This window comes from Convolutriloba macropyga, chromosome 2 (assembly GCF_964194025.1).
Source record: "Convolutriloba macropyga chromosome 2, txConMacr16.3, whole genome shotgun sequence".
Taxonomy (NCBI): domain Eukaryota; kingdom Metazoa; phylum Xenacoelomorpha; order Acoela; family Convolutidae; genus Convolutriloba; species Convolutriloba macropyga.
This window is the reverse complement of record NC_134469.1, coordinates 4,473,479-4,492,520: the sequence shown is the minus strand read 5'-3', so window position 1 is coordinate 4,492,520 and position 19,042 is coordinate 4,473,479. Positions and strand designations below refer to the sequence as shown.

The following is a 19,042-nucleotide window of genomic DNA, read 5'->3' as shown; positions in this document are numbered from 1 at the left end:
CTACGAAAACTGAAAATAGTTACTGAACTCTGCTTTGGGATGAGACTGCGGATCTTTTCAACAATTGCCCCCCCCCTTTGGTACCTAGTAGAGAACTGCCACCCCTTCTGTGCTATACTTTACCACGATATTATTTGGGCCTACAGTTTAGATAGTCGAATATTAGTTTATTAGTTATTGCGGACCGCCGTTCACGGCCATGCCTGTCATGTGCTGTGGGACCCGGGTTGGAGTCCCAGTTTATCTCATCGGATCATTGTTTTTTCATAATAACTTCTAGATCCATCGATGGGTCAGTGTATTTCATAAAACCTAACTTTCTATCGATGGATCACAGAAAATCCTTTTTTCCATCGATGGATCATAGAATATCCATGGGAATGAAAATTCGAAAATCTCACATGTTTGTCAATTTTCTTAACAAAATGGAGTTACCTGCTCCTAATTGTACTTTTAATTGTTGTTTTCAGTAACGTGTCACTAAAAAGACCATCTTCCATGAGATGACGTCATCAAAATTAGCAGTTTAATCCACAATTAGTACCGATAGGGAGTCGAAGGGAGGACAAAATATGCCGTTCTCTTTGAAATGACTATAATGAAATTGGCGTCCCTGAATTTGGCATCCCATTTCATGAACGTCTGTGTAAGGATTAAGAAATGGATCAAAACGAATCGGAACGTGTTTCGAGTGTGACAGAAAGCGTTTCCAGGGAGAGTGGGGAGTTGGTGGTTAGATTAAATCCAGATTTCAGGGGGGTTGGTTTCCAGAACAGATCCAGAAATAGATCCAGCTTTCAACAACAGGAATATATCCAGCTTTCCAGAACAGGAAGAGTTCCAACTTTCCAGAACAGATTCCAGTTTTCCAGAACAGGAATAGATCCAACTTTCCAGAACAGATCCAGCTTCCAGAACAGGAAGAGTTCCAACTTTCCAGAACAGATCCAGTTTTCCAGAACAGGAATAGGTCCAGCTTTCTAGAACAGGAATAGATCCAGCTTTCTAGAATAGAGATATAGAGTTCCAGTTGTAGAGTAAAAAGTTTGAGCGAATAATCAAAGAAAGAAGCAGCAAACCAAAGTCAATATGGTGTGTCAATGTTGAACTGGCCTCGATAGGGGTCACAATGGGATATGCCACTGGAATAAACAATGGTGCGAAGGACTTGGCTGACTATTGATTTTTTCAGGTGTCACTAAAGGAGCATCTCCAATGCGAATGGGGGGATTGATGAACTTTCTTGACGATTTTTGGACGATTTCTGAGCTTTTTGACGTTTTCCCGGCTATTTTTAGACGATTTCCCGGCTAATTTTGGAGGATTTCTGGGCTGTTTTTGACCATTTTCCGGCTATTTTTGGAGGACTTCCTGGCTATTTTTGACGCTTTTTGGACCTATTTTTGATGGATTTTCAATGGCCCAATGAAAGCCCATCGATGGATTTTCTATGATCCAGTGAAAATCTGAGCTTTTCTCATCGATGGAGTTTCTGTGATCAGAGAAAAAGTGAACCATCGATGACCCATGGGATTCACTGGGACTCCAACCCAGGGATGTAATCCGGAAATTCTTTTTGCTTTGTATTCCTGTTTTGCTAGTTGCCATACCATGGCGTATTTTATTCTACTCAATTTAACATAGTATGTGCATGCGTGGAAAGTTATTAGTCGTCTCTGATTGGTCAATAAATAGCTCGCTTGAATTTCAAGAGGGCAAAGGGGGGGGGGCATTGTTGAAAGATCCGAGACTACTTTTTCCCGCCATTCTGTTGTCGTCACTGTTGCTGTATGAAGAGTTTGCAATTGCTTGAATCCCGAGATCTTGAAGAAACTTTATCCCACAAATAGTTGTTAGATCCTACAAATCGTACAAGATTAACTTTTTTACAAGATTGTCAGAAGAATAATTTTTTCGTGCAAAATCAAGCAAAACTAATTTCTTTTAAAATAGGCTCCAAATTACGTTAAAAATACCCATGATTAACAAAAAAACTACCCAAACTACGCCATAGCGCTCAAAAACAGTATCCTACGTCCAATAATGTTCTTATTGCTGGGATAAATTTTTTACAACGTTAAGAAGTGAAAATAAACAAAAACAAAAAGAAGCAACACGACAAGAAGCACTTCTGCATCTTCGTTTTCCTTTTTCCTACTTTTCCTTTTTAAAATAATTTCGCATTTTATCCCTATTAGTAATTTCTTTGAAATCGGATGTCGTATCTTCGTGGTCGTAGAATTGCAATTCTTTTAAAGGCGAATGGAATATTCAGAGAAACAATTCAAAACGTTATAAAAATAATTGCAGAAAGGAGCATGGATCCCCACACCAAGCAATCGTAAGAAACCAAAGCAAAAGTTATGCAAATGCAGAACACATAATTCCTGCGCTTAAAAATGGGCACAGAAATACTGAACAAAAAATAGAGCGCACCCTGAAGAGAAACTGAAAACACCTGAGTTTGCGAACCCTAAGTTTTCAACAGCCTTTTAAAATTTTTAGCCATTGACGATTCGAATCTAACAAAATGTCATTTCAATTACCAAACATTGTCAGTAATTAGTCCTAACCATATCTCTCTAGCGAAGTAATTTGTTTGTTTGAATTAGTACTTAGTCACGCATGGCAAACAGACAAAATACAAGGTTTATTGGCATGCTTATATGTTTTTTAATAGCCGCGAAGCAATAGCGACTATTATTGGGGACATCGTGGTTTTAACGACTCGAAGAGGAATATTCAGATTATGCAGGTTTTTACGACTTAAAGAGGAGCATTGAGAATCTACAGGTTTTTACGACTCGAAAAGGAGTAATAAGATTCCACAGGTTTTCTTTAGCAGAAAGCAAGTTCGTTCATGGCTTGAATTTTGACATCTCTCTGTTCTAGCATTTACCTCCGTTTTTGATTGTTGACATCTGTTTTTTGAACAATGGACTTCAACAGTAGCCTCGTTTGTAATGTATAGTAAATTAGGAACCGCTGGTAATGTTCAAAGTGAAGAGGTCATTGTGAGATTTTTTGTTCCTATATATGTCACCCCTAATTATGTAAACTACACTGCAAACCCCCCCCACCACCTATTTAACCCCCACCCCCACCCCCCCCCCCCCAATATCTACCTTCCCCCTCCCCCCAACTACACCAGCACTACCCACCTCCACAACCTATCTACCCACCACCCACCTACGTACACCTACAACCTATCCCCCCTCCCGAAACTTACCCCCTACCCCCAAAAACTACTCCCTCCCTTCACCTAACTACCCCCCTAACTCGGCTATGTTCTTTAGCAGAAAGCAAGTTTGTTCATGACTTGAATTTTGACTTCTTTCTGTTCGAGCATTTACTACTCCGCACAACCCCACCCCCACCACCTATCTACCAACCCCCCGAAAACCTACCTACTCCCTCCCCCAACACCTACCTAACCCCCCAAACACCTACTTACCCCCCCCCCCCAACTTACCCCCAACTACCCCACCCCAACTACACCAGCACTACCCACCTCCCCAACCTATCTAACCACACACACCACCCAGCTCGCCCCGCACCTGGAAAATTGTCGTAATTTTTAAAACACTTTAGTGTGGTTTGTTGGACTACTCTTTTTTTCGCTTGTCTATTTTGATGTTCTGATTTTGGTGAGGTTAGGTTAGAGATTATAAAGCACAACGATACGAGTTGTTCCCTGTAATCTACCGGCTTTGTTTTTTTTAGCAGAAAGCAAGTTTGTTCATGACTTGAAATTTGACTTCCTTCTGTTCGAGCATTTACCTCCTTTTTGATTGTTGACTTCTGTTTTCGAACATTGGACTTTAACAGTAGCTTCTTTTGTAATGTTTAGTAATTAGGATCTGCTGTTAAAGTTCTGCACCCCCCTCCCAAGCACCTACATACCCACCACCGCCTCGCACCCCCGGCTTACCCCCACCTACCCCTAACCCCTGCCTTCACCTAGCAACCCCTACTGACCCCCCCACAACTACCCCAGCACTACCCACCTCCCCAACCTATCTACCCACACACCCACCTACGTACCACCCTCCCCCACCACCTACCTAACCCCCACCCCACCCCGCCCAACCTACCCACCCCCAAAATAACCTTACCTCCCAAACTACCCCCCTCCCTTCACCTAACTACCCCCGAACTACGCCAGCACTACCCACCTTCCCAACCTATCCATCCACCCCACCTAGCTCCTCCCGCAAATCAAAAATTGTCGGCAATTTTAAAACACTTTAATGTGGCTACTTTTCTTTTTTTTCTCTTGTATATTTTGATGTTCTGATTTTGGTAAGGTTAGGTTAGAGATTATAAAGCACGACGATTCGAGTTGTTTCCAGTTTTCTACCGGCTATGTTTTTTTTTTACTTCGTCGAATAAAAAATGTTTCGCTTTACCTCATTTTGCCGCTTTTTCAACATTTTGCGTGAAATCTTTTTGACTTCTCTAGGCTAGTTTCTCTCTTCTCTCTTAACAGTAGCTTCGTTTGAAGTGTATACTAATTAGGAACCGCTGATAATGCGCAAGGTGAAGAGAGATAGATTTTGCTAGGTGAAGGTGCATTTTGAGATGTTTTGTTTCTATATTTGTCACCCCTAAAAATCTAAACAACACCGCACAACCCCCCCCCCCGAAAAACCACCTGTCTACACCCCCCCAACACCTATCTACCTACCCCCTCCCCTCCCGCCGCCACCGCCCCCGCATCCCCCCAACATAAACCCCACCTATCCCTACCCCCTCCCTTCACCTAACTACCTGAGTTCTAAACTCACTTAATGATTTCAATATTATAAACGTTCAATGGTTAAAAAGATCAACAGTGTGAATCTATGTAAGGCCAAACGTATATGCCCTAATTCTTGAGTATTAGAGTCTGGAGTTTCTGATTTTCAATTTTAATTTTAAAAAGCTTCGTTACGGCTGTTTTCTTATAGATCAAATGTGTTGTATAAAAATGACAGTCCGGCTCCAACCCAAAAAGTAGGGGTCTAATGAAGGACTTGTGGTCAATCTGTCTATGTTTTTTCTCTGGTTGTTCCAATACCTTGGAAGGCCACAAGAGTCTAATAAGGCAATTTTCGGCAATCTACCGGCTATGCTTTAAAAAGAACTGACACAAATCGTATGTCTCGTTTCTTTAAAGAAAAGTGACTTGCATATTTTAAGTTTGTTTCCACTATATGAATACGTATGTGTGAACAACCTTTAAGCATTCTGAGCTGAAATAACTTTCATGATACTGGTTTAACGGAACGTTGTCAATATATGATCATGTATTTTCACTTATGCACTTAAGTTCTTTTTTAATTGCTCTTGAACGAAGTTCAAAGCAGTTGTTGTAAACGGGTGTGTTTTTACGACTCGAAAACGAGTATTGAGATTCTATAGTTTTTGTTTAGCAGAAAGCAAATTTGTTCATGACTTGAAATTTGACTTCTTTCTGTTCGAGCATTTACCTCCGTTTTTGATTTTTGATTTCTGTTCTCGAACAATGGACTTTAACAGTAGCTTCGTTTGTAATGTATAGTAATTAGGAACTGCTGATAATTTTCAAGGTGTCAAGGTGAAGAGCTGATTTTGAGTTTTCTGTTCCTCTTTAAGTCATCCCTAATTATCTAAACTACACCGCACAAACCCCCTAATACCTTTCTAGCCCTCCCCCCCCCCCCCAACACCTACCCACCCCCACTCCCCAACACTTACGTACCCCCCTCCCAAACACCTACATACCCACCACCGCCCCGCACCCCCGGCTTACCCTCTCCTACCCCTAAACCCTGCCTTCACCTAGCAACCTCTACTTACCCCCCCCCCCACAACTACCCCAGCACTACCCACCTCCCCAACCTATCTACCCACCCACCCACCCACCTAACTACCCCCACCCACCACCTACCTACCCCACCCGCCCCGCCCAACTTACCCCCCCCCACCTAACCCTACCCCCCAAACTACCCCCTCCCTTCTCCTAAATACCCCCATCTACCCCACCGCTACCCACCTTACCAACCAATCCACCCACCCCACCTAGCTCCTCCCAAACCTAAAAAATTGTCGGCAATTTTAAAACACTTTAATGGTGTTTGTTGGGCTACTTTTCTTTTTTTCTGTTGTCTATTTTGTGTTCTGATTTTGGTAAAGTTAGGTTAGAGATTATTAGGCTCGACGATTCGAGTTGTTTCCGGTATTCTACCGGCTATGTTTTTTAGCAGAAACCAAATTTGTTCACAACTTGAATTTTGACTGCTTTCTGTTCGACGGACTTCTGTTTTCGAAAATTGGACTTTAACAGTAGCTTCGTTTGAAGTGTATACTAATTAGGAACCGCTGATAATGCGCAAGGTGAAGAGAGATAGATTTTGCAAGGTGAAGGTGCATTTTGAGATGTTTTGTTTCTATATTTGTCACCCCTAAAAATCTAAACTACACCGCACAACCCCCCCCCCCACCCCGAAAAACCACCTGTCTACACCCCCACCCCCCCCCCCCCCCCAACACCTATCTACCTACCCCCTCCCCTCCCGCCGCCACGGCCCCCGCATCCCCCCCCCAACTTACCCCCACCTACCCCTAATCCCTCCCTTCACCTACTTGCCCCCCTGCCTAACTTACCCCCCCACACACCACCTACCACTACCCCCCAAACTGACCATCCTTTCACCGAACTACCCCAGCAACCCCCCCCCCCCCCTCAACTACCCCAGCAGTACCCAACTCCCCAACCTATCCACCCACCCATCCCACCTAGCTCCCCCGCAGCTAAAGAATTATAGGCATTTTTAAAACACTTTAATGTGCTTCGTTGGGCTACTTTTGTTTTTTTCTCTCTCTTGTCTATTTTGATGTTCTGAATTTGGCAAGGTTAGTTTAGAGATAATAATGCCAGACGATTCGAGTCGTCTCCGGTATGCTACCGGCTATGTTTTTTTGCAAAATTATCGCTTGAGAATTATGACTTTTCGAGTGGATTTTACGCCCTTGCTTTGTGCGTTTTGCATGATCTCAATTTCTCTCTCAATCACAATATCAAGCAGCTGAACTCAATTTGCGGCAAATTATTACTAAAAGTGAATTAAAAATGCGCCAAAACTGGTGCCATTTTTTACTTTAAATCTTAATAGTGGTATATGTTAACCTCTATTGTGGTCATTTGAAGCCCACTATTGAATTTCTTAGTCCCATTTAGGCTCTCACTCCCTCCCTCCCCCTTCCCCGACTGAAGCAGACTGGATTTGATTAGAGCTCCCACAAATCGTTCGAGAGCAATTCTTCCGACGTTTGGTCGGTTATGTTTATAATATGGCGCAATCATGCTGATAAATACAGTAATGCGATTGATATTCCATTTTGGGAACATCAGGAAAACAATGTGTTTAATTACTGAAACTTTTTTGGTATGCAAGACTAATTCTCGGGAACGTAAACAATCGCAGCTACATGCCAGTTTTTTTTGCAAGTTTCCAAAACTGGGCACCAATTGCAGTGAATAGTGGTTAAAAAAGTTTTACCGCAGAGCGCCCGAGTCTTTTAACGATGTATACAGTGAAAGCGGTGAAACTTTTTATGATTTGCGGTTTTAAGCGGTATAAATTTTTTGCGGTGAATTAACTTTGTACGGTTTGTGATTTCAAGTGGTGAAATTTTTTCACCACTCAAAGCGCATTCACCGCCATTCTGACATCGCTTTTTTTGCAATTTGTTTTTGAAGATAATTGGTAAATTTGGCGGTGAATTTTTGTAAGATTTGCAATTCTTAGTGGTGAAATTTTTTCCACAGCATTCACTATGCATTTAACGATAAGAACGACAATTCTTAAATCTTTTCACCGCATTAAACTTATTTTTTAAGTCTGCAAAAAATATTTTAGCATTGAGCTCAATATGATGGTTTAACATGGCCGTGTAATGTACAGGAGTATAACACTCTAGTGCGTGAGGGCAAAAAGGATTTACTTCAAGACCCGGTTTTCGTCACAAATGTCAATCATAAACAGTTCCATCTTTATATATCGTTACTTCAACTCCGCAGCCGGACTATCATCATATTCCCACCTAAAGATCTCTGCATAGATTACATTGGGCAGATTTTTGTTGTAGATCCGGACGAAAGAAACCTTCCAACTATTCCCGCGTTTGATGTGTATCGTAGTTTGTTTAACATGGGGAAGAAGGTGTTGCTGTTAGGGTTTACGGGGGAGCGATTTCAGAGGCAAGACCAGGGTTTCAGATGTCAGTATGAGGACACACAAGTGATGGAAGAGCAAGGTAGGTTGTTAGTTACAGGTTCATTGGGTGGTAGAAATACTTGAAGAATTTTTACGAGGTTCTATAATTTATTAAGTCCACAATATTGCTCATTGAAAGGAATCTTTAAATAAAATCTTATTACGATTCATAGCAAGAAAACGTAAGAAAACTAAAACCCCTGGTCACGGATCATAAATTTTTCGATTAATTGCTCTCAAACGAAGTTTGTAGCAATTATATTAGTCCTGTCGGTCTTTTTTTATGCGATTTTTCGCTTGATCGATTTTTCGTCTGACGCTTTTGACTTTTCGTCCTCAAAAACGGGATAAACAGGTAGCACCCAGCGGGCATTAAGTTCTCTTAGAGCCCTTCAGCTCTGTTTCAGCTCAAAGTTGGAGACTTATACTTATGTTGTGAAGGGCGGTGTTTAGAGGTTGACGACACCCCCTCTGTTGACCCCCATCCCCCCACCGCGCTCTTGCCCTCCCCCCACCCCACTGTTGCCCACCCCCTACCCTCTAGGGTTTTATATTAGGTTACTGCATAGTTTCTAGTGGTAGTGGAATGGTTTCAACTTTTTAAAATTACGAATTTTAGCTTTTTTTTTGACAAAACGTGCAAATTTTTCCTATTTTTTTGACAATTTTTTTCTTTGACTTGTTTCCGGACGCAGGGGCCCGAAAACGTCCGTAAGGATTTGATAATAAGTTACTGAAACAATTTTTTTTGCCATGGAATAGCTTTCAATTTTTAAATATGACAAATTTTTCATTTTTTTAAAACTTATTTTCAAGTTTTTGTTGGTTTTTAGGTTTCTCCAGCCTTAAAACTCGAGAAACCTCCTCTGGGACTGAAAAGTATGTATTGTATAATTTCTAAAAGTAATGAATTGTTTTTGTATCCAGATTTCAACACCACGAATTTCAGCATTTTTTTCTGACAAAACTTGCAGTTTTAAATTTTCTAATATTTATTGTCAGTTTATTATCGCTATTGTCAGTTTATTTGTCATTATTGTCATTTATTCAAGTTTTTTAGCCTAAATGAAAATCTCCGTTAGAGTTTGATAATAAGTTACTGAAAAGTGTTTGTTGGCCATGGATTATTTACTTGTTTTATCACAAATTATAGCAGTGTTTTTGCAACCCCTAATTTTTGAATTTTTTGTCAATTTCTTGGTTTCGCCAAACTCAACAGCGACATGAACTCCTCTAGAGTTTGAGCTTAGGTTACTGCATAGCTTCTAGATGTAATGGAAGGTTTTTCAAGATTTTAAGATCAGCAATTTTTAAAATCATCTGCATTTTTTTAAGTTTTTTGAACCTTTGACATTTTTATCATTTTCTTCGTCACCAGGGATCTAGAGACCTCCTCCCTAGGCTTCATGAAAAGCTGTCAAATAGTTTCTAGATTCATGTAATTGTAATCATTATTTAAATGACTCCAGCTTTAGCATTTTTTTGATAAAATTTAGTATACTTTTTTTAATTTTCGAAAAACTATTATCATGTTCCAAGTGTATGGATGTTTTTGAGCCAGTAAAAGTAATTAATCGTGAAATAGTGATGGATGTTTTTGAGCCAGTAAAAGTGATTAATCTTGAAATAGTGATGCTGTATAGTATCTTGAGACAATGAAATGGTTTTGAAGATTTTAATGTCTTGAATTTTAGAAAGATTTTGTTAAAATTTGAAATTGGTTTCAAAATTTTTGGGTGTTTTTGTCCTTTTCTGAGTTTAACTATCATTACTGGCCGACGAAGTTTTTCAAGTCTAGCAGATGGGCTACTCGACATAAATCAAGAGAGAAAAAATAGTTTGAACTTTTTCACTGCGAAATCTGGAAGCTTTTCTTTTAAGTTTTGCAATATTTTGCAAATTTTTAAATAACAGTTTTCTATTTGATTTGTTTACTAACAACGCTAGAAAACCAAAGTTGAAGAGCCGAATCAAGCTAGCGCTAGCTTCAAAAAACCGTGGCTAGCTTTTGACGAAGCCAACCGCTCACCGGTCGTTTGAGAGCAATTCGCCCGACGTTAGTCGGTTATGTTTTTATTTTAGGTCAAATATGATTCTTAGTAATCATACATGATTTGTTTGATTTCTTAGTAGCCACAAATAGATCATAGCCATTAATGTTTTCTTGGAAATCATACAGGACTACCACAAAAAATTGAAAGCCAAAAAGTTGTTTAATTTTAATTTTCAGTAGAAATCGAAAAATTATTGGAAATCATACAAAATTACATATGTTACATAAAACATTGGTTGATACCAAAATTTCCGTATAATGTATTCGGAGGGAACTTGAACTTAATATATCGTATATGCAGCCCGCATTTGACTTTTTGGGCGCGCTAAAACAACTAATTTGGATTTTGAATGTATTATGAAATTGATATAAAGGTTCGACGCAACCAAAAGTTTTGCGTAATTCTAATGAACGGCATTTATAGGTATAAAATGGCTTCAGAGAATTTGAAAACTTTAATCATATAGATAGACTTATTCTGTCACTCAGCACTCAACATTGCAGTAAATTCAGGGTCTTTGGGCTAAAATGATGCCGGGGAATCATATAAGTGAAACCTTTTGTGTAAATTTTAAAACATAAATTCAAGGAAAAAAGTTTGATGCTTGGTAATCATACTAGGATCATATATGATTTCTTGGTAATCATAAAAGGAGCATATATAATGCGTTGGTTTCATACTAGGATCGTACTAAGAAATCGGAACAGCATGAAATCATATCCGATCTTTGTATGAAATCGAAGATACTTCAACCCGGGATATGTGCTATCTTGAGTGGGTTTCAAAAATCGGGGATCAAACTATGCAAGATCTTATTAGACGTGTCAAGATTTAACATAAAATTTAGCTTAATAATATGTGGTTAAGGCGTCCCAAGTTTTGTCAAGAAAATCAAGATCCAATTAAGAAGAACAAATAAGAATATACACATGTTCTAATCTTCAAAGGCTCTATAATATTATGATCAGATTCCCAAAAAACCATGGTTGCAATAATTGGGATTAAATTAAAAAGTTGAAGTCTGTCCTATTCTTGAGGCGTTGTTGAGCCATGATGACGAACAATACAAATTCTCACTCAATTTTTTGCTCTTATGCGTTTTGAGAGACATCTGGATAATGCAAAAAGGTAAAAAAAAGAGCTAAAACTCAAATCTTAAGTTGATTTCCCAAATCAGGACATCTCGTTTCCCTCCCCTCACTTGACGTCTCTGTAGAACCCGAGCCTCGGGTTTTGTCTGTATTTCGACTATTACTGTCATAGTTGCTGTTGCTACTTAGTTATATTTAATGTGCGAAAGTGACTTTTGTGTCGGTCTGGTCTATCTTGTTATCTAGACGGTAATATAATTGCCATTTTGCTATTTCTTTATTAATAGAGACTTTCAGATAGATGACCATAACCTGCACTCTCGTGCGCAGCTTTAAAATACGGTACGACAATTTTTGTGACTGTAGGAGTATAATTTTTTAACATTTCCTCTGAATGTGTCAAATAATGAAGAGAAAGGGCTGAATGTGCACAAAGTTAAAATTTAGTTGCTGAAAAAGTTTGTTTATAATTTTATTTCTTATATTTTTCCAATATATTTCTTTCAATATTAACAACTCATTCCTCGCATTTTTTAAACACATTCGATATTTCATGGAGCAATATTCAGCCTTCCAGCAGATTTTAAGAAGAAATTCGAGAACACCAAAAACTTATGACAAGCCTTGTCAAAAAACTTTACACAGTTTTAACTTTTCTTTCCGAAACTACTTTTTGTTATCATGTTCTAATGAAAGTAGGTGAAGGATATTTTTAGAATTCTGAAGATATTGACTTTAAATTAGTTTTCAATTAAGTTGAAATTGTTTTCAATCTGTAAATTTCGAAAAAGTAGAATATGAAAATAATAAGCGATAGAACTAATTTTTATGTAAAATGCGCTTCAGTTGCGGAAAAATTGCCTGAATATGTGGCAAAACACCAACCACACAACCACACAACCATCACAAAAACGAAGGAGGACATCACCATCGATTACTGAATCTGATGAGTCTATGGCATCGACTCAAACTAGCCCTCCAACGTTATCAGCAAACAGGGCACCATCAAGACAAAAGTGACGTCAAATGTTGAAGGAACAGAAAATCAACAACAAATCTAAAATTTCAATTTTCCAAAATACTGCTAATCAAAATCAATACACGCAGTCTTCCAAATTTCAAGTGGGACTTGTTCACCAGATCAACCGTACACCACGCAATACTACGTCTCCCCAAAACTACGAAGGTAGGGAGACCAGTATGACGCTTCGCCAGGCGGAATACGCTTCAGACTAAGATGCAGATTGATCGTAAAACTCATTGCAAAACATTAATTTATTATTATATTAACTAGTACATAATTTATTAATTTTCTGTTATAAACAATACTTTGTCTTGTTTTTGCTGAGGGGGAAATGTAAAGATGGAAAATTCATGTATAACATTTGAGGCCCAAACTTTATTAAAATTTTTTAATCATAATTTAGTTCTCTTATGAGTTCAGTTTCATAATTTGTTTCATTCACTTCAATTTGAAGATCAAAACTTAATCGATCATACTTTTTTCAATTTGTTTACATAAAGTTTTGTTACAAAATCTGTCCACGTTAACTCTCATGCTGTTTGCCGCCAATTCCTTCTTTTGTTGTGAAGTTGTGAATTTTGCATGATCAAATTGCTGATCAAACTATCGGTTAACTTTTGAATCTCATTCTATTTCATTCTAATACAATTTTCAGTTGATTCTCTTTTCATCCAAATTTCGTTCCGCAAATACACTCAGAATGTACAGTTAATAAAATCGATATTCGCTAAGCAAATCATTAGTCGGAAAGCGTAAGTTCATGTTCGCGGAGCAAATACCACTAATAGTTTATCAACGAATTGAATTAGTTCATTCAGCAAAAGTAAGAGTGATTTTGTGCCACGAATACGCTACAAATTTAGAATTTTGCCTAGCAACTCAACTAAATTAAACAGAACACGATTTCTGTGCGACATGGCGCATTCAGCACCGCGAATCTCGCAAGACACCTCTCGCAATTGAATCCTTTTGGGAAAGGGCTACATCCGACCCGCCGATAAGATTAGAGAAATGGCATACTCAGGTGAATTTGGTCTTTCTTGCAAAGGAAAATATAACATTAGACACCTTGCTCCAGACAAAACCGACCCATGTTAAACTGGCACCCGAACCCAAGTATGAAACTGCAATCGAGGATGCAACCGAACACACATAACGAGAACGACAAATTCGAAGTAGTCAGCTAAAACTTCAATGGGAATTAAAGTGTCAGAAAGTAACTGAAGCAGGCTTTCCTTGTGGTGAAAGATCGTGGACAATATGCGACCAGAAATTTTCCTCCTTTCTCGATCTTAACATCGGAATTGAGGGTCGTCGTCTTAACACAGAAATTTCCACACGACAACATATACGATCCATCGTCCTTGAAGCTGTGGGAAGTAATGGAAATTGCCTTCATTCGTCCTCGTAACATCACTTTCGATTCCTATGTCCTTTTCTCAGGAGAACAAAAGAAGGGCGAAACAATTGAGCAATTTTATAGATATTTCAAGGAATTTGCTGAAGATAGTGATTTTGAAAACCGCGAGGAGGCAATTATCAGGGATATCTTTATCACCAACATGCTTGACGATGATATACAACGCGAACTTTTAAGAGACACGGTTGAACCGGAAAGAACTCTTTGCATTGCTGTGAACATGGAGATGGGCCATCAGAATCAGAACAAAGAAACTCGTTCAACAACAACGGAGTCAGTGTGATACAACAATTCACCCGATTTCGCGGAATAAATAGTCGAGTGCATCAACAAAACAGAACTACTTTCAATCGCGAATTAACTGGTCTTTTTCGAGGTTGTGGACAGAATTGGACACCTAACACCGTCAGGTTTTCCCTGCATTGGGTAATAAATGTAACCAATGTGGCCTCCTCAATCTTTTTGCAAAGGTATGTCGGAAAAAATTCTAAAAATCCACAACAAAGTAAACGCATTAAAAATGTTGATGACTCAGAGAACACAGACCAACCTGATAATCAAAATGTAATTTTTTTTGAAATTATAACGAAAAATATAATTCTGATTACGATTCGTCGGACGACAATTATAACGCAACGATAGAACAAATTCATCCTGCCCCATTTGCTCTGCAGAACATGACTGTAACAATTGGCAACACCGATTTTCATCTGCACATCAATTCAGGCAGTGGATATACCATTATTATCATGTCAATTGCTATGCAAATAATTTTTAATTCCATTCAAACCTAATGGTCAGAGAAAAAGCCACTCGAACTTTAATCCTTTTCAAACGGTATTGTGGAAATTTTAGGTACACTGAAAACTTCAGTAAAATTTAATGATTGTAATATTCCAAAATCAAAATTAACAGTAGTCGCTAACTGTTAATGACTCATCCTAGGACCGGATTTATTCGATCAAATTGGAAAAACAGTAACACAAAAACGTTTTCCAAAAACTGATGTAAACGCAGTCGATACACCTTGTGTATTAAATCAGTCATTAGCGAAAGATTTTCCGGAATTAATCACACAAATTAGTAAATCTAAACACCACCCATTCAACACAAAATTTCATAAAAATTATTGAGTAATTTATCAAAAGGGAAGAAAGGTACCCATTCATCTTCAACCAGAAGTGAAAATTGAACTTGAAAAATTGCTTAATGAAGGACATATTGAAAAGTTGTCCAACTGTTCTGATCAATTTCTCATTTCCTGGATTGTCATTACAGTGAAAAAAGATTATTCAATCAAAATAGCTTCGAATTCGGAAATCGTAAATGAGGCCGTTCACAAGAATATATACCAAAAGCCAAATATAGATTCGTTAATACAAAATATTTCGCAAACACTGTCAAACGCACCGCAAAAAAACAGCTTATTTCACGACATTAGATTCGCAAAACGCATACAGTCTACTCAAATTACACGCTGATACGGCTCGCTATTTTAATTTCCATATTGTAAGCGGTGATATTACTGGCATTTATTGCTTCAAAACAGGTTTCTTTGGGTTACCTGATATGGCAGCCGAATTTGAGAAAGCTATGGACTGTACGTTAGCTTGTCTAAATAAAAATTTTTGTTTTCGTGACGATATATTAAAAGGAGGGAGTAGAGTCCGAATTGAAGAATTTTAGCAAAATGTCATTTCGCAAAAGATCAAATTGAATGGCTCGGACATCGTAGAACACAACCGGAAACAACTCCATTATCAAACAAAACCGATGCAATTCAACAACTCACTTCTCCAACGAACTTAAAAAAGTTGCGATCATTTATGGGTTCTGTTCATCTTTTAGAAAAATTTATATCTAATCTCTCTCAACTTTGCTACCCCCTTTGACCGTTATTAAAGAAGAATACAAACTTTTTTTGGACTATTGAGCATGAACATCATTTCACCTGGTTAGAGAAAAAAGTGCAGAAGCAGCAGAAAATTAACATTTTAACCCAGATCTCGAAACACAAATTAAGTGCGACACCTCTAGAAAAGATCTTGATTGCGCACTTGAACAGCAAACTCTAGATGGTTGGAATACAGTAGTATTCGCCTCACGTTTACTGAATTTCGTTAAAAACGTTACAGTACAAATGAACTAGAACTATTGGGAGTAGTCTGGTCAATAGATTTTTTAAAATATTATCTGTACGGTAAACACTTTACTGTCATAACGGACCATGGACCATTTTTATCTATATTGCTCTATGGTCTCACCCGATGGATTGATCGGCTACTACCTTTTGACTTTTCAATCGGTCACCTTCCTTGTTCAAAAAGGGGTTTAGTATACTATATTTCACGTGAGCCACAACAAAAAGCTGTGATTATATCTACTTATGACAAGCAATTTATAGATGCCAAATTAGACGTTTTTAAACGCAACGCGAAACGTATTTTATTAAATGCGAAAAATTAGACGGATTTAGCAGAGCGAGATGGGCTTACAAAATCGGACGCAAATAATTTAAATACCACTGACTAATTATACTTGCAGCAAATTTGTGCCGCGAGATCTCGAACATTCGGAAATTACTAATGTAGACGTTATCATTAGCGAATTAACACCCAATTGTTGTAATTCTTCGACCGTAAATGAGACTACCCACATTCCAAACTCACTTTCTGCCTTTGACTGCCCTACAAAACGGTTGATTAAACATTCTTCGAATTTTAAGCACATCGCTCAATCCTTCCAATTTGTACTAAAGATGTCACCGTCTGACAAGGAAATACTGTCCCAAATAAAGCAAGCTACGCCATCAAAGGTTCGTTTTGCAGACGAAGCCGGCCCTTCCAAGGCACCATGCGCTCCAATTACACCTTCAACACCGGGGTCAGATACCACAAATGTCCCCAATACGCCCCTCCATTGGTGATCTATACACGGACTCATTCAATTTCGCGTTATCAAAAATTTTCTTGAGCTCACCAATGGCCAGTCTGACGTCAAAAGATGACATCCTCAAAAACTGCATCAACAGTGGAAACGAGGATCGTTGTGGTCAAATTAGTCCATTAATTCACAGTTACTGGAAAGGTCTACATGTAAAGAATTGCTGTGTTTGTGTGGACGATAGAATTGCAACCCCCAACTCCATCAAAGACGCTTATGTAGAAGCCACCCACACTACACATCACGAGAGTTTGGGTAGGACAGACATGGCAGTTCAGGCATGGTGGCCGTTCTTGCACAGGGATCTTTTATCAAAAACGGCCAAGTGTAACCCTTGCGCAAAGATTGATTTGGAAACAGTGCGCTGAGACAAATTCATACCTGATGAACAATGGAAAACAGAAAACAGAAGCAATGTAGAATTTGAGAAACAGCGGGACAGAATCAGCAAAGATGCTTCGAAACTATACAACGAAGACCCTGACAAAGGACCCCACACATTGCCCCATCAAGATATTGGTTTGCCAGTTCCGAGAACAGAAGCATCATAACCCTTAAACTGACCAAGAAACAGCCAAAATCAAAGATATCACAGAAAAGTTCTAACGGACTTTACGAAGTACTCGCACCGGGATCATTAGTAATTAAATCAAATGAATAAACGTCTATAATTAAAGAACCAGGGAAAAGAGAGGTCACCATCAGGAATTCTGACCATGCTAAATTCAGCACCAAGGCAGAAAAAAAAATAAAATACCGCCGAATCAATAACGATACCGTTTGTGTTTCATGAACACATTCTATCATTTCTCGAGCTTCGCGAGTGCGGATGCCCACAAAACCCAAGAAAATAGGCGTACCCGCACCACCAAAACAACAACCACTTACAACAACTGAATTCGCGCGGCCAAGGACACTCCCTCAAGCATTGCCGATATTTGCAGAACCACCAAAACGTCCAAAACGCAAAGCAGCTATCAGAGCACAACCAACCACAAAATCATCACAAAAACAAAAGAGAACATCGCCATCGATTACTGAATCTGATGAGTCTACGGCATCGACTCAAACTCGCCCTCCTTTGTTATCAGTAAGCAGCGAACCATCAAGAAAAAAGCGACGTCAAATGTTGAGGGAACAGCAAATCAAGAACAGGTCCATATTAACAATAATCCAAACACTGCTAATCAAAATCAAGATACCCAATCTTCCAACTTTCAAGTGAGGACCTGTTCACCAGATCAACCGTACCCGACGCAATATTACGTCTTCCCAAACTACGAACGTTAAGGGACCAGTATGACACTATGCGAGGCGGAATACGCTTCAGACTAAGATACAGATTGATCATAAAACTCAATGCAAAACATTAACGTTTTGTTATATTAACTAATACTGAAATTATTAGTGTTCTGTTATAAACAATACCTTGTCTTATTTTTTTGCTGAGGGGAAATGTGGTAAAGATGGAAAATTCATGTATATCAATTGAGGCGCTAACTGAATTAACTTTCTCAATCAAAATTTGGTTCTCTTTTTAGTTCAGTTTCATAGTTTATTTCATTCACTTCAATTTGAAGGTCAACATTCAATCGATCATACCTTGTTCACTTTGTTTACATAAAGTTGTGATACAATATCTGTCCACGTTGTCTGTGTTCGAGTTTGCTGCCAATTTCTTTTTTAAATGTGAAGTTTTAAATTTTGCGTGATCAAATTGATGATCAAATTATTAGTTAACTTTTGAATCTCATTCTATTTCAATCCAATACAATTGTCATTCGGTTCTCTTTTCATTCTATATCCGCTCCGCGAATACACTCAGAATAAAAGAGTTGATGAAATCGATATTCGCTAAGCGAATCATTAGTCGGAAAGCGTAAGTTCATATTCGCGAAGTAAATACCCCTAAATGTTTGTCAACGAATTGATTTAATTCTAGTAAAAATAAGAGTGATTTCGCGTCAAAAATAAGCTAGTAATTTGGAACACACAATTTTGGAATTTTGCCTAGCAAATCAATTAACTTATACAGAACACAATTTCTGTGCGGCATGTCCAGTCAACCCCGCGAATCTCGCAGGACATCCCTCTCAATTGAATTCTCTCAATTGAATCTCGCAATGCATCTCCCTCAATCTATCTCGCTACATCCAACCCACTGATACGATTGGAGAAATGGCAAATACAGGTGAATTTGGCCAACCTTGCAAAGGAGAATTTAACATTAGAAACTTTGCTCCAGACAAAACCGACCCATGTTAAACTGG

At 38.6% G+C, this 19,042-nt stretch overlaps 1 protein-coding gene across 1 annotated transcript in view; it reads left to right on the top strand.

Annotated features, from left to right (window-relative positions):
• LOC142355226 (uncharacterized) overlaps window positions 1-19,042 on the top strand; it is a 103,756-nt gene that overhangs the window by 66,617 nt on the left and 18,097 nt on the right. The window contains exon 5 of the mRNA XM_075407458.1: window positions 7,929-8,280. Coding sequence (XP_075263573.1) covers window positions 7,929-8,280 — 352 coding nt within the window. The remainder of the gene's footprint in view (window positions 1-7,928; window positions 8,281-19,042) is intronic.